Source organism: Coloeus monedula (genome assembly GCF_965178545.1).
Source record: "Coloeus monedula genome assembly, chromosome: 7".
Lineage (NCBI taxonomy): Eukaryota > Metazoa > Chordata > Aves > Passeriformes > Corvidae > Coloeus > Coloeus monedula.
In genome coordinates, this window is record NC_138787.1 from 17,071,759 (window position 1) to 17,088,816 (window position 17,058).

At 36.2% G+C, this 17,058-nt stretch overlaps 2 protein-coding genes across 35 annotated transcripts in view; both read left to right on the forward strand.

Moving 5' to 3' along the window:
* Window positions 1-7,349, forward strand: part of CCDC141 (coiled-coil domain containing 141) — a gene marked incomplete at its 5' end in the record, with an annotated part of 71,465 nt that extends 64,116 nt beyond the window's left edge. The window contains 4 exons of the mRNA XM_082284998.1: window positions 5,483-5,637; window positions 5,736-5,865; window positions 5,958-6,120; window positions 7,218-7,349. Coding sequence (XP_082141124.1) covers window positions 5,483-5,637; window positions 5,736-5,865; window positions 5,958-6,120; window positions 7,218-7,338 — 569 coding nt within the window. The 3' untranslated portion in view covers window positions 7,339-7,349. The remainder of the gene's footprint in view (window positions 1-5,482; window positions 5,638-5,735; window positions 5,866-5,957; window positions 6,121-7,217) is intronic.
* A 6,514-nt stretch (window positions 7,350-13,863) lies between these two features.
* TTN (titin) overlaps window positions 13,864-17,058 on the forward strand; it is a 245,121-nt gene continuing 241,926 nt past the window's right edge. For all 34 annotated transcript variants that reach the window (XM_082285106.1, XM_082285116.1, XM_082285134.1 and 31 more), the window contains exons 1-2: window positions 13,864-14,060; window positions 16,020-16,123. In XM_082285106.1, coding sequence (XP_082141232.1) covers window positions 16,033-16,123 — 91 coding nt within the window. In that variant the 5' untranslated portion in view covers window positions 13,864-14,060; window positions 16,020-16,032. The remainder of the gene's footprint in view (window positions 14,061-16,019; window positions 16,124-17,058) is intronic.

Consider the following 17,058-nt stretch of genomic DNA (forward strand, 5'->3'; position numbering starts at 1 on the left):
GTTTTAATGGCTGTAGGTTTTAAATGTCAATATAGAGCCAGGCAGAGTGCTCAGATCACTGTATATTTTAGGATATGTCTTCTCTTGGGATGGGGTATGGAGGGTGTTGGAGATTTTTTTAAACATAGAATGTATTTTTTCCAGCCACGTTTTCTCGTATGCTTACAAAAAAATTATTTTTAGGATAAAGCTTCTTAGTAAAGGCATTATACCATTCCTTATTGAACTAACATAGACCAGATTTAAATCTGTCTCAGCCCAGCATATAGGATCCATAAATGAAAGCTGCAGTAGTTCCAATAGAGTTGTGATTGGGCTACAGAATTGACTCAGAACCATCAGGATTTGTGTCAGCGGCATCTAACATACGATAGAGTAAATGTTTACAAAATGAAACATTCCAGCATTCCACTCTGCTTAAGTAGATGCCCATCATACTTTCTCTGTCTTCTTACAAAGATACAAATATTTCTAATAATCCTCTAAGTTGTTAGTATAAGACAAGAAAGTTAATAATTTGACATGAGCTTTTGCGCACGTTTAAAATTTTTAACACATTGATTTCAAGGAGAAGCAACCAAATTGCAGAAATATTCAAAGGTGTATTCAAATTTATAAAAAAAGAAAAATAAGTGAAACAGAATTATCCTTTAACTTCAAAGTAGTAAATCCAAACCAGTAGTTTGTTCACCTACAGTTTGCATTTCCTTCTTGCCAAGGACAACCGCAAATATTTTTTTTAAATAAAGTTCTAATTTGTTTAAATATTTCATAACAATGATGTAACTGTGCCAATGGAAGACTCAATTTATAAATCCTCAAATATAACTTCATTATTTAGCCTCAGTATTTTTTGTATTTATACAGTAAAAAAGTTGACAAAGAGCTACATGATTTTTCCTGCATCTTTTGGTTATCAGCTTTCGTGTTACAACTGCATTGCTGTAGAAAATTTTTAGAGAGGGAATATTTACCTTCTCTTGCATAATTTGCTGGAATGAAGTAAACTTTTTACTGTGTAGCATGCTATGAAAAGAATATATACTGTAATTGCTGAGGGTCAGATATTTTGGCCCAGTGACGGCGGCTTTTGCAAAATTCCTGTAACTTTGAAAATGGAAAAGTTCTCAGCATGATACAACCTTACAGCAATATGAGAGGGAGCAGGAGGAGGAAGTGGTGAACAGATGGGGAAACAAAGTAAGTCCTAACTAACTGGGTATTACCCTTAATGAACCACTTTCTAAGTTCAGTCATCTCCCAAAAATGTAGATTCATAGGAATTTTCTCAGGTATCAATTTCACCTGTTTTCCTACAGTGTATTTTCCATTTCATGATAAAGGTAATTTAGATCTTAATAAATCATTGTAGAAATATATAATACCATTGTCTGTTTGTTTGTTAAAACTTTCCTCTGAGAATTTGGACATTTCTGTGAACTTCAGGTAAACACAAGTTGATTTTGTGAGTGTGGTATTGCATCTACTTTCAATCAGGAATAGTTTTAAATGGAGTTTTTAATGGGTGTGTGGATATCAGCCACAATTTTAATTGCTGCAAGAAACAAGATTTCAAAAAGAGTGATTAGAGATACTGGATGCACAGCAGGACGCTGAAAGTCTCCTGATTTTAATGTTTTGCTTTGTAAACAAAGACATAATCAACACTGGTTACTGCTGTGCTGGCAATCTGGGTTTAAATACCCTTTATTTAAGGACTCAAATGAGTCCTTAAAAAAAAATCGCTGGAAAATTCCTGCTATGCTCTGTTTAGATAATCTAAAAAAACCGAGAAAATAAGGGAGTGACAGTGATATAGTCTCATGATGCATTAATATTTCTTTGAAGGAAAAAACCACTCATTCTTTTGCAGCAATAATTTTAACATAGTGTTTCCCACTCTCATGGAGTTTTTAATAGTTTATACTATGCATGCTTTACTTCCTCCTTCTTTAAGCCATACTGTAGAGCAGGGAATACATATAGGTGTTTTGTATTGTTCTGGTTTTCTCTTGGTTTACAATGTTAGTTTCCCCTCATCACAGTCACGGTTTTGGGCCTATAGTTACTTCAAGATCCCAAAGTGTTTTCATCTTCCCTATGGCTCCCGTATAGAGAAGATGTAAGCCTCAGTCCCACCATCCTTACAAGAAAGAGATCGGGCATATAACTAACCTACACTCCCTTTCTCCTTCCCCGTATGCAGACACCGATTAGGAAAATGGTGAAAGATATTGCCTGTCTACAAAGGGGTGTTTACACAAAGTACCTAAATTTGGAGGGGGAAAGGGATCAATTATTCTCATTTTTCAAGAGAAGCAGCTTGAGGTGACATGTTTGAGTCAGTAGGCAAAGAGAGGATGAGTCATTACGCAGATCGGATCAGATGTGGCTGGAGCGGCAATGGAGAAGGTGACTTCCTCCCAAATGACTGGTAAGGTATGCTTACTTCTGCACCTTTCTCTGGAGACTTTTCTAGGGTAAAGGTGTAATTTTGGTGTGTGGTCCAGAGGAACTGTGTCTTGAAAAACTACTGCCAAGACTTTAAAGAGGTTATGAATGGTATTCAAGGAGACTGGAGCTCTGGATTATGGATATTTCTGATCAATTGAGTCAAGAGATCCGCTTAATATTCCCAATAGAGGAATCTTTCTGTTTGTGTTAGGAGCTTGACTGAGACAAAATCTCTAAACAATAAAGTGTAGTGTTAATTTAGAGTAATGCTGAGCAAATACAAAGTCTCTAAGCAGCATGGTGGGAATCTGCCTAGCCTAATTTGTGGAGAAGACAGGGGAAGTTCATAAAATTGCTAATATCACATTTCAAGACACCAGAGATTGGAAATTACATGCCTAGAGTAAATAGATTAAGAATAACTGTGAAGCAATTTGATTTTACAAATGGCTCTTAAAACCAATTTGGCTTGACCTATACTACATGTGTGTGAGAGAGACCTGAGGCAGGGGTGAAAGCTGTGTGATAGACGGATATGAAGGTGATCTTTCCTCCTGTAGTTTTTGCATTGCAGCAGATTGATGATTTTTCCGTGCTTATTTGCCAGTTTGCAGCATAACTCTACTGGTTCCTACCAGTATACTCGTGGAATATTTAATATTTGACAAAACTACTGTCTGAAGCTGTAAGAGTGGTATTTCAGTACCACCGACTAGCTGATTATCTTTTCCCACAATGGGGGAATGGATCTGTTCTTTCCAACCTTTATGGTTCATGGGATGTCCAGCCAAGAAATAAGTTGCAATTAACAAGTTTTCTTCTGAGTTTTTGTTATGATATCATGGGAAAACCATTGGTGAAATATAACCATCCATTCTATTTTGAAGGCTGTTGTCAGATGATGAAGTCTTTTACAGCAAACTTTGTTTCCTGTTGAGGTCAAGCCTGTGCCTGAAGGAGTTGTAGGAACTGTCACTTCATGGGTTTTTTTGCACATACTTCCCTCTTTGCTCTCTAGAAACTGGTCATTTCAGTTTTTATGTTCTACTGCCTTACTGGTATAAAGTCAAGATGTGGTCTGATCATTATCTCTGTCACCATTCCACTCAGATTTTTCTTTTTGTTTTTCTTCTTCTTTTTTTTTTTTTTTTTTAAATGATAAAAACCATTCTGGTATGAGATGCAACATGACTTCACAAGGTAATCCAAACTGCACAAATAGTGGAATCCAGCCAAGATTATCCCAAGGAGGGGCTGAAACCCACTTAATGTTTTCCACTGGAATACAAGCTAATCATGTTCTGTTTGTGACCTATTGCTAACTGCCTGCAAAGAGTAGGCAGGGCTGTAAACTTGGCTCTCTTTCTTCAAGTGAAGCTGGAGATCTCAAATTTCTGGGCTTCAGGTGCATGCAAAGCAATAGGGGTGGCAGCTTGCACATGCTAACTTTCAACAGCTACGAACTGAATTGTCTGAGCTGCTCTGGCTGGCTAATACAGAGGTCACACCAGTTTAGCACAAGTACAGGAGAGTAAAACTTATGTTATTCTGCTTTATGGTATCACCTCAGTCCTACAGTACATAGGAAGAATAGAAAAGCAGCTAAAATAATAATAAAATTATTGCAATTAAGGGCTCACCTAAGAAGTGAATTTATTAATACAGTAGTCAAAATGTCTGTCTCATTATGCCAGCAGGCCCACCTTTGGCAAAAATAGCCTTTAGCTCAATATATTTGGATTTAGAAGTTGATGTGCACCTGTGTGTGATAAGCTGATTTTTGTTCCATCATAGCATAAAGAAAAAATTTTCATCCTTAAACAGTGAAGTAAGGGTGGCATGGCAGTTTCAAGCTCTGTCATTTAACACACATTTCAGTAACTTTCTGTTTCTGAGAAGGCCAGTTATAACTTTTGTTAAATAATTTGGAAAAGAAGGTACAATTTATGTCAGAGGAAGAAGGACACATTCTTTATGTGATAGAGATGCAAAAAGTTCATTTTTGTTGTAGTATGTCTTTGTGTGTCCTTCTTGTGTTAACATCTTCTGCTTTATATTCCCTGTTTCAAGAATACTTAGTCTGAATTCTGAGGTTGTTTTCTCTTTTTACAGTAACCTCGTAGGTGGAATATGAGTGGAACCTCAGGTGGTAGTACAGTGATTCAGTAAATACACCTTTACAGCTCATTAAGTTACAAGTCACAGAAAGCAGTGCTTTTAGTCAGTACAAACTGATGCTGATGATTAAAATTTCTTCAATTTTGATGGGTCAATTTGTATTGATCAGTCCTTGTAGTGGCTCAGGTGTCATCTGTCCTTCCAGAGTTGGCATGAAGCTAGCACAGAATCAATCTCATGTGTTTTGGGTATTTGCAATAGAAAAACAATTACTTGCCCATCCTTCATCTGAATCAAATTTGTACTGGATGATGTGGTAGTACATGGTTTCAGTATTAATGATGGCCAAAATAGTGATGTGGTTGAAGTGGTAGAGAGGCCTCATTCTGCCCTTCATTTTTGTTGCAAATATAAATTCTTTTTATCTTTTCAATAACTTTTTTTTTTTTTTTTAACTAAAATAATAGGGGGGAGAAAGTGAAGAAAGCATGATGTACAACAATGCACTAAATAAAAAAATTTGCTCTCATGACTTTGTCACTTTAAATTTGTGTGAAATATTTACTTATCTGCCTTCACTGAAACAATAATTCACATAGACTTGCCTAATACCTTACCAAACAACATGATTCTTCAGCATTTCCATGGAACTAATAGCACTATGCTGATGCATGAAATTCTTAGGTGCTTAATATCCATGTTTTTTAGCAAACTTTATATTAGGTAAATAAATGATACATGCCTACTAACTGTCTTGCAAACAAGTTATCCTGAGTTCCAGGCATCAGTAAAGGCTCTCTTTGTCTTACAATGTGATGAAATTTATGAGAACAGATTTTTTTTTCTTCACTTGTTTCAGTTGTGTCTTTTAAAACACAGTGAATATTGATTTGATTACATTTTTTTTCAGTACAAGGAAAACAGCCAAACTTCATACAAAAGTTTGGACATAGAACTCTACAAGAAGGAGAAGATTTAATCCTGCATTGCACTATACATGGAAAGCCCAAACCACATGTCTTCTGGAAAAAGGATGATATCAAAGTGGTATCTGGAGATATCAGTGTATGTTCTAATGTTCTTGAAATTTTTCTTGGGAGAAAGGTAATTTATATTGCCTTATGCTACTAATTATGTCTTATGCACATTCTCTTCTTTTACAGATTGAGAAATTAGGAGATACCTATTACCTTTTAAAGAGAAATGTAGTCCTTGCTGATACAGGGAAATACATGTGTGTTGCCAGCAATGAAATTGGAAAGGCACATTGCTCTGCTTTCGTAACAGTGATAGGTGATTCGTCCTGCCAGCTGCATGCTTTTTGGCACCCTGCTGCCTTATTACATGAGCAACTCGTTCCCACTAATGTACATATTTTGTTTCAGGGAAAAACAATCCCCCCAAAACTTCCAGTGTAACTCAGGCTAAACCAGAATGGGAAGATGGATATTTTTCAGAAAAAGTGAATGTCACCACAACTGAGCTAGTACAAGCCCACCCACCATATGAGGGAGATCAAAGGCCAGTGGCTGAATGTACTCCAGTAAGGTAACTTGCATCTTACTCCATGCTACAACTTGTACTGCTGCAATAACTGTAAGCACCTTAATTTACAAAGCACACATCAAACACTCTTCCTAATCTATGAATTTTGGGGTAATGTACATTATGTGCATAATATGTGACTGCCTTTTTCACTTAATTCTTCATCAAAAGATATTTAATTTTTAGATGAAAGAGCTTTTAATTCATTAGAACATTGAGTCTTTGCAAGGTATTTATGTTTAGTGAAATAATTTTTTGAAATCTAGGCATTTCAATCTAGATTTTAATATAAGCTTGAAAAGCTCAAAGGCACAAAGTGTTCCAGGAGTTCAAATTGATGGAGCTACTTGAAGTTTCATCAACAGAATATATAAACAAAGGTTTCTACTAGACAAGTCTTATTCAGAAGAGTGAGTAGCAATCCTAATAAGACAGGAACTGTCACTGTTCATTAATTGATTAAAGATAATACTTCCCACTGTGCAATTTGAGATTAAATAAATGAGATGCATGAAGTCACTAGTCCCTGTGGTGACTTTTAGCACAGGATGAAATCTTGCCTCATGAATTTAGACTCTGATAAAAAAGGAAGAGCAGTTTTATTTTGTCTTTAAGTTCCTGAAGTTTATCTGTCTAGATGTAGAGCAACGTGTAACCATAGAGGAACGTTGTTGCATATGTTGATTCAAAGGCTTTGTCCTTTTCCTTGTGAGCTGCCTGCACACTTTGCCTCATGTCCAGCTGACAAAGTGTTGATCCCACATAATTTGTTCAGGTTTTTTTCTGTAGTGCTGTGATAGGGCAGTAAAAAATAACATGCCAGATCATTGTAATTTTACTTAAGGCACATAGAGACTTCAGTATGATTAAAACATGTAGACCATACAGAAAGGTCAGATTTATCCTATCTTTTTTCTCTTACCTTCTGTTATTTATAGCCAAAAGTGTCTTCTGATCAGTAAAATGAGATTTAGAATATTTTATGTTCTCCGTAATTACTGTTTGTTTCATCTCCAATCTTGTGTTTTCTCAAAACCACAAAGAACTGTCTGTGCCACCATTAAAAATGTGGACAATATTAACTGACCTTTTTAAAACAGGTTTAAAGAGAAACTCTGGTTCCAAGGAGTGCATCTTGAACTTGAGAGGCCACAAGAGATTAACTTCAGTTTGAGACATCCCATTCTTCTGCCTGATGCAGTGGAAGAGAAGATGGACTGAACTGCAAGATGCCTGATCCCTGTGCAAGTTCATGTTGTTTGCTGTGTCCATTAGTAGATATTGGCCACGGGTGAGGAGCAGATGAATTTTGGGTGCTATCCAATATATATCTAGATTAAAATTTGTATTTTGTTTCTTTAAAAATAAATCAATATTAAAATTCACCTGTGTAGAGCATTTATTAGACAGTGATTTACTATTTCTTGTGGGTTTGCTCTGGATTGTTGGACAAATCTAATAGAAGGTGGTGAAGAAATATTCGCCTTCAAAGTTACAGTTCTCCTTGGTGATTCCTTAGTACCCACTATGGTATTCTTCTACAAATTCCATCAGTGGTATTAATTCCATTAATAGGTCTTCCCGCTAGCTAATATAGAGAATTAGGATTTAAACCAAAATGAGTCTATAACTATAGAATTCTTCAGTTTATTAAATAGTGTTAATTGTCAGATTTCTAACAGCTTTGGGACACTTTTAGGAAGCCAGGCACCAAAAGGAGTGGTTACTAATATTAGCAAACCTTGTCTAATGCTTGCTTAGTAACAAGAATATCTTCAGGGAAGAGAAAGTCTCTCTCTAAGGCAGCATAATGGAGAAGTATTCACTGCAATGCTTCTGCTTTCAGCAAACCTTGTCTAATGCTTGCTTAGTAACAAGAATATCTTCAGGGAAGAGAAAGTCTCTCTCTAAGGCAGCATAATGGAGAAGTATTCACTGCAATGCTTCTGCTTTCAGGACTAGATTAGTGTGACAATACAGTCCATTTCCAGTTGGTGCCTGTCACTGCAGTTCAAAGGAGTGGACTACGAAATGATATTAGTGCTAGCTTCAAAACACGTTTTTAGTATAGCCAAGGACTCTTCAATAAGAGAATTCCTCAAGAACCACAGTGTCTATTCAGGGCATTAAAAAAAAACGCTGAACTGAAATGGAATCTTTTGGATTGTAGGCCAGTCATTAGCATGATGAATCTTTGTCTCCATCTCTTGAATTCTGATTTTAAATGTCTTTTTCAATTCACTGCAAGGCTTCTGGTAGAGAAAGACAAGGACTTTTGTAGTGTCATCCATTTGCAGCATTGAAAAAGGTAGTTCAGAAAAAGCTCCATTTTGGATGGCTGTTTGACTGCGACAACAGTAAAGAAAGCAGTCACACTCACACTTGTGATTAACAGCTTGATCCATCTGGTTCAGATTTTCAAAGTCCTACCTTGCAAATGATTCATGCTACTCAGACTTCTGCTTCAGTCCACTCTCAGTGGCTTGGCCAACACCACAGATACACACAGATCCACATGTGTTGTGCAATTCCCTGTTGTCCAACATTCTGTCATTCTTTATATTCACATTGATTAGACCCACTCTGGTTTTGCATACCACAGCAATGCGCTCACACTTCTCACAGAGAGCAGATAGGGATTTAAGCAGTGCAGCATTTTTGCGCTTCATCCAAGTAGATGTCATCTGTGCAAAATTGGCACTGAAATAATGTATTTAAGAATTGCTTAAATCATAATATCAAAACATTAGATATTTTTCTCCATCAAGGTGCAGGTTGCATAGCAGAATCTTAATTTTTTCTCCAAGTTAAAGTACAGGCAGAGAGAGGAAATGAGCTGAAAAAAAATAGTATGTACATGTCTTCGCCTGATCACATAAATCACTTGCTTGACGTTATGGAAAAGTCAGTGGCATCCTGCCTGCAGAAGAGTCACAAGGCTATGTATATGTGCATATAAATATAGTAGCTGCAGACCGAGGTACTTGCTCTGCATATTTACCCTGTATCTCTCACAGATTTTTCCAAAATGGAATGAAGACAAGTGTCAAACATCTTATGGATCCCATGCAATTACTTTTCCCATCTAAGCCCCTCGTTTGCACGTGTTATTTAGATTTCAAGATCTCACAGAAAAAATTGTGTTTCTAACTGTACTCACATTCAGAGGACTGACAAAGTACATATCAGATGTCCATCCCCTCCTTCCCCCCCAAATTATAAACCCCATAAAATTAATGTTCTTTTCTCAGCTGGAATCTGTTAGTGTGACACATATAATTTCCTATTTAGAAATTCATTCTGTAAAAATTAAAGTGTAGAATTCAGTGCTTGCTGGTCTTGGATGCTCACCAGATTTAAAGTACTGGATTCTTTCTGCTTTTCCTCGATTGTTAGACTGTGAGAAAAACTTTAATATTTGAGGCTTTTTTCCTCTTGATTCACAAAACAACACTCAGGAAAAAAAGTTTTGATGCTTTTTTAAATACATGGGGCAAACCAGAAACCTATATATCTGTTCTTAGTTATGGTTTTCTTACAAAATAGTAGAAAGTGGGTTTTATAAATAAATAAAAATCCATCAACCTTCTTTTGCCAATGAGGAACACAGCTATTGCTCCAAGCGTTCCCTGAAAATGGATCCATTATGAAAAATGGTAAGTGTGTTTGTTTCTTTTCATTTTAAAAATCATAGATGTCCATGTATTTATTGAACGGTTTCCAAATTTGACAAAATATATGTATCTATTAAATGCTAAGGACAGTCTTAATGTTGTGTAAAACTTGTCCCCTGTATAATGACGTTAACTACTGTTTTGTGGAAGGAAACGGAACACTTAATAAATATATTCTTTACTCAGGGGCCAGGTTTTGTCAGCAGGGCCTGCTTTCTAAGGTGAAGTGCTGACAACGTTAATTTTTTTGTTTCTTGTTCCACATATGTAAATGTGTGAGGATGATATATAAATAACATACAAGGAAAACTTGTCAAAAGTGACATCTGTAAATCTCCTTCTTAGGTATTTCCAGTGAGACTATGTAAGTGACTCCTATCATCATGAAGTTAGTGAAAAGGGACCCTGATAATGTGCAGTGCTGTTTCCAATAAGTTGTTCCCATATGAAACAGATAAAGTCGTTTCAAAACTTACTTAGTGCCTTAGTTACGTTTTCTACTTTGGAAGCAACTGACAGTGCCTTCTTCAGTAACAATTTTTTGCAAGCAGATTTTAGTTTGTATTGAAAAAGGCTAGTGTATCTTGCATATTCAATTACAGTGGCTCAAATAAGAATCATTAACACCTGAAAATGTAGCAGCCTTTCAGAAGCCAGCTACAGCGGACAAACGTGGATATTCTCATGCATATAATTCAATTTATAGCCTGTATTTAAGGTTTTAAAGGTTTTGTTACAAAGTATTGTTTGTAGTATTAGCAGGGAAAGGGAAGTTGATAAAGGTGGTTGAAATATGTTTTGATTTCAAGTCAGTATTTAGTGATTTAACAGTTTAGAATTTTTTAGTTCTTTCTAAGTTTAAAGAAAGAAAGTGGGTAGGAGAAGGGAAAGTAATTTTTCTTCTTAAGTGTACTTGGAAAAATGGAAATTCAGCAAGAATATAAATATATTTTGGGTTCTGTTTTGTCAGTTCTATAAGTATTTAGGACAGCATTTTATCAGTGAGAATTTTTATGTAAAGTGACCAAATTATTTATCTCATTACTCCCTTGGTTCACACAGTTGATCGGAGGACAGAGTAAAATGAAAATAGTAAATAAAAGGAGATATAATAGTTATTGTATAGGAAAGAACGGAACCAAGGGAGACAGTGAAAATGGAAGTAAAGAAGGAAATGGGAAAGGTACTAATTTTTTTTACTCAGTTGGCAAATTAGCATTTGTAGATAGACTAGGGGACCAGGAAAGAAAGCAGGATTTGTGCTACATTGGCTGTGCCGCTACAGCAGAGTACACTGGTAGTACAAAACTACCAGTGTTTGGCAAACAATGAAGAAAAGTAGAGACCGTGAAGTTTTAAAAGAAGTATTAGGAAATTCCGCTCAAAAAAGCACAGTAAAAACTTGTTTAGGTGGCACTTTGAAATTTTAAGTGTTCAAGAAATAATTAATTTTGTCTTTCAGCTCTGACTAGAGTCTTCAGCTTTCAAGGCATCTTTCATGTGGGCCTAGTAAGGCAGCTCCATTGATCAAGTCATTAGGATTATTACAATTAATCAAAGTGAATCACATACAAAGAGATTGCAGGTGCTCACACCACAACGTTTCACTGTGTTAAACATCACCTGCTACTCCTTAAATGTGTTGTGGCCTACTATGTAGTACATATGCTAACATTGGCAATACAGAGTTTATACTTCAAGCAGTATCAGACTGAAGCAAGCAGATCCTGAAATTTTCGTAACTATCCCAAATTTAAATATCTTCCTGACTAAAAAGTCTTATCTGGATCTGATTTTTTTTGATGCTAGAGAAAAGAAATAACATCATTTTTACCAGCAGTATGACTGAAGTCGTCCTTCTGATTTTTCTTGTGGGCACACTATGTGACACTAAACATGTAGAAATCATGTGATATAAATGTGACAGAAGGCATGTAGGATAAATAATTCATATTTCCTTGAGGACATGAGCTAAATATTCCACTGTTCAATTTCATTTCTGTATTAAAAGTAAAAAATTGAGAAGGTAAAAACTTTTGTTGGAATGGAAACAGATGATTAAAAACAGATGTAAAAGTTAAACAGAAAGGAACTTATTTTTAAAAATACAATCTATTTGCTTTAAGTATTTGAAAGCAGGAAATTTTTTCCCCTGTAACATTATTGTTATCAGTCATTGTTGACTTGATGTTAATAGAAACACACAAACTTCTGACCATCTCGTAACTTCAAAAGTGGCAGGCTTTATATTTCTGTCATTTAAAAATTATCACATGTTCATACAAATTTTAATTGTTTATTTGATTTAGACATCATCATTAAGCTGCCTGCATTTTTTTAGTTTGCAAATACTAGCCTGTGTTTTTCTTCAAGCTGGATTTTTCACTGACTATTTAAGTGTTTAGCTACAGAGAAAAACATCTCTCTGCTAATTTAACAGGTCTCTACTTAGAAATAGAAATTTTATATCTTTTACACAAGATTCTTTGGATATTTTATGTCTTTTGGTATAAGCTAGCTTGACCTCCCCCTCATTGCATTTGCTGTCATTCTCAGTCTTGTACAGAGTGATTAGGCTCTCTGAAATCTATTTGCAAAAAGAAATTAAAAATGAGCCATGGTTCAGGTAGTACCAGTGTACAGACTGTTCCTCCCGTTTGTGTTGCTGTTGATACTGCTGCATGCCTAGAGTAGCCATGAAGTTGCCACCTTATGAGATGGATAAATTAAAGGGCAGATCAAATTTCTGAAGTAATTTTATGAGATCACAGCAATATGTAATTTCTTATTTTTTTCAGATCTGCAAACTATAGCATTATGACTCCCTTGCAGGAATCACAGCAGTGAAACTCTCTCTCTCCTTGGCATTTTCTGCCTCTCTTGCTGGAGGTTTCCTTCAGGTTGTTTTCAAACACAAGTACAGCTGATAGTACAGAACTCCAATCTGTCTTTACTTATCTCAGCATTCTCAGGGAGGTCCTTTTCGATGTGGAACTTGGTAACCTCAGACTGAAGTTCTCCATTTACCAAAGCAGCTAAGCACATGCTTGATTTTAAGCAAATAATTTTAAGTAAGTCTTCTTATGAGCCAGTTATGTGCTTAAAGAGTTTGCTAGATAGGCAGGAATGGGAACAGGCAGACGAGGTAATGTGGTAAAACACCTCCCATTCCAGCCATAAACAAGAGTAGTCTTTTAACTCTGATGTCTGTTCCAGCAGCAACCACTCTAATAGCACAGTTAGCTGTGTAGTGACAAAGCTGGGCTAATGGAAGTTCACGAACCAATATGCTGTTCCATGGTCTGAGGTCTGCACAAGGCCTACACAGGTGTAGAAAAAAGCTGTTAGACTTAAAATCTTTTTTTAAAATGACAGTATTTGTCTGTGTCAAATTAATTTCACAAAATTTGTGTTTCTGCACATTGTATGCTACTGTTTGTTAAGCTTAACTGCTTGGAACATCCAACAGAAAAATTGTGAAAGAAATAAAAACAACCCTAGAGCTCCAAATCTATGTATTACCAAACACAATTTTAGAATTCAAAGTTATGCAAAATAAAAAGTTTAAACAGTGTATTCTAATAGTGTGCAGCCACTTGTCTGAGCTCAGCTTACTTATTTAGTCTAGTGATTGACATATGCATTTGGTGTGGCTTCTTGGATGTTTTATAATGAAAGAAAGTAAGACTGAGTCTCACTGATATGATGACTTCTGACTTGTCCATTTGCCCTGCTAAAATGCTTCTTTATTGTTCTCTTTGTCTTGTGATTATGACTTAGGAAATTTGCAATGGCTTGTAAACTGCACTTCATAAACTAAATTGAATTATAAACCAAAAGCTTTGGAACAGCTGAGGTTTCCTCAGTGAATCCCTTTTGTGCCTCCAAAGTTAGCCTTGTCAATCAAAACCAAGAGGGGTGTATGGTTACAGACAGTGAATCCCCTCTCACAAGATACTTTCTTTCAGGAAACCAATCAGAACTGGCAGTGACATGATGAGGCAGACCTGTCAGCAGAGCTGGGGTATATAAAGCGAAACAACTATGTTAGCACTTCTGAGCAGTCGTGCATTCCCCGCCTCGCCTCGGGTGTAGGGATTGCAAAAAAACAAAACTACACTGTCAAGACTGTGTAGTTTTGTTTTTATGATTAGAGGCTCTACAATTCTCATGCTGGGATTGTCTAAAAAATCTTACTCTGGATAAGGACGTCGTTCAAGAAGATTTCGTTGGGCTTAGCCCACTCTTGCAGGCACTTTGAGAGATCAGGTTAGTAGCATGTTTCTGCTGGTGTAATAAGGGTTTTATCAGTCATTAATAATCCTGTTACAATCTATTTTTTATAAATTTGCTCACAGGGGGGTATAGATTTCAGAGTATAGACGTGAAACACTTAAATCCTCTGTCAAGATTATATCCTTAATTTCTGGAGTAAGCTTTGATAACTCTCAGCAAAAAGGTTTTTTCCAGTGTATTTTATTGCTAAAGACTACATAAATTAAGATTTTAAAAGTGCATGGAAACATGTGCTTAACTTAAAAACTCCTTTCTGTTGGGAGTGTTCAAGGTTACACTACTGTGAGATAAACTGAGAAGCTCCAAGAATAGCTCTGATAAAATGCATATGGTATCAGCTAAGCGTTGATGACTTTTTAAGGGAAACAACTGCTAAGGTATCAGTTACATGGCAGCTCTGGAACACTTGTCTGCTGTCATTCATGGCTGTGAAGGTTATTTCTGGAACATGACATTTTAGATGCATACTTTCAATTCTAATTATACAAGAAGCCTTATAAGATCAGATGTTCATCACCAGAATTTGCTTGGACAATGGAATATAGAGACTTTGTGGGAAGTCAAGGACAGTTCTATTTAATTAAATTATTTCTGATCTATCCTGCAAATTACATATATGTACAAGCTGTCATAATGTTTAATTGTATGGTAAAATTATTTCCATGTTTTTTAGCTGAGCTCCAAAACATAGTTGTAACTGGACCTGAAAATTCCAATACAATATCCAGTTCTGCTCTTATGCACCTATTGCATGTATGCATCAGGCCCTGATTTCTTTGAAGGAACTCATGTAATGAAGAATTTTCACCCCTGTGAGAGGTAGAATAAACTTGATTCATAGTGAAAGAAACTTCACTTTCTCATTTTTAATTGGAGCTTGGGACTGTTGCAAAATCAGGCACAAAAGCCAAAGTAAATGGAAGTAAATATGTGAGTGAGATTGGCTTGAAAAATTGTGGGGCTTTTGTTTTGAGACCTGATATGCTCTCAGTGGAATTTTTTAATGAGGAAAAAAGGTAACTTTAATGGATGTATGGTAATGTTGAGAAGATGCTAGCTACATTTTTAAAAACTGCACAGTTCAACATCAGTAAATAAATAGGTCATGCAAATATAAAATATCGACACACAAGCTTTTCTAGTGGCAGTACGTTATTTCAAAGTAGGATCTTGTGGCATAGCAAGAGAAAGCAAACTTTCTTTCAGATTTCACATGGCTTTGCAGTTGTTCAAGCCATCATCAGTGGCTACCTTATATCCTAGCTCACATTTCGAAGGTGGCTGGCTTCCCATATTCAAAATTCCACTGAGATACTCTCTAAGAAAGAGGGGAATTTTATTTGGATATTTAATACCAATATTCTTCTGTAAAGTGAAATTATTCACTATTTACAGGGTGCTTTTAAAACAGTCTCTTGGCATTTGGTTAATCATTAAGCTAAATACATTGCAGACCTTCACATTTTTTTAAATTGCAACTTAGTGTCTTAGTTATGAGTTGTCTTCTCATTGCAGAATGCAAATATTTTGCACCAGCAAAATATTTTAAAAAATTATACAAGGGAATTACTTTCTCATAAGATAAAAAAGTTAATAGACAAAGAGAGGCAGGCCAAATGACCTGTGGAAGGTCACACAGTGAGTCAAGCAGAATTTTGTCTCCTGCTGCATACTTGCAATGCCAAAGCACAGCTCTGCTAAATATAAAGGTTTCCCATCCAACTCAGCCAAGCATGCTCCAAGAGTAATTTGCTTTACAACTTTGTCAAAACCCACAGTCTTTACACTTTGCCAGGTCATTCTGATTTAAAACTGAGAAGAGTAGATTTTTCAGAGAATAACTACAAGTATTCTTAAAATCTTGCAAGAAGTGTGTGCATATAATAACATTTCCACCGTTGATAACTAATTATGGGCTTTTTTTGCTTGCAGAGTGCCTGTAAAGATGACGACAAAAGCACCAACATTTACACAGCCATTACAAAGTGTTGTGGCACTGGAGGGTAGTGCCGCAACCTTTGAGGCTCATATTAGTGGTAAGATTTTGATTCACTCTTCCAAGATTTGCTATTGTTTATCACTCATTTCTTTTCTAATGAAAAATGATGACACTTTTCGTAGATCATAATCTGATATGAATGGGTAAAAGAGTTCTGAAACATGCATATATATCCATATCACGCAGTGCTGATCAGCACTGTGAGGTGCTGTCAAATATCCACAAACATACTGTATAAACTTACATGGCTGTCCAAGCAGTAGCCAATTGTCCTGCCATGCCCCTGGTGTCTGACTCTCATGTATGTTAGAACCATCAAAACTGGAGTGAAATACCTTTAAATGTATATATGTAAAAATACACACTGTGCTCATGAGGGAACTTCATGTGCGTGCAGAAAGAATAATCCCATTTGGATGATGACTGGACAGAATTAAAAGTCAGGGTGCAAAAAGCAGGGTTTATGCTAGCTCTTCCAAGACCTTTTGCTAAGCTTTACTCTAGCTAAGATGTATTTCTGTGCCCTTAAATTTAATAATTCCAGAGTTCTAGGAGAGGGATTAAAAGCACAAAATGTAGGCCCACCTGGCCACTGAAGAGAGTAGAAAACCCTAGTATGCTAAATAATAGATGTATCTGGTGATCCTGATGGTAACATCAGGCTGGATTAATACAATTTATGTTGGCTATGCAATTTAAAGATACCAAGCAATTTAAAGGATGCTTGATTTCTCCAGTCTACATACTACTAAAATACCCTATCTTGTGAAAAACACCGTGCAAACCCCTGAGATAATGTTACCAGAGACCCAACACCCTGTTCTAAGACTATCTCTAACCTCAGCAGTGACTAAGGGGAAATGACATATGTTCCTGCTGGTGGAATTATATTGTCTTACAGGCATTAGCAATGTGATGGTCCACATACCATAAAGCACTTCTCAGATTCTCTGTGACAGGTGCAAACACATG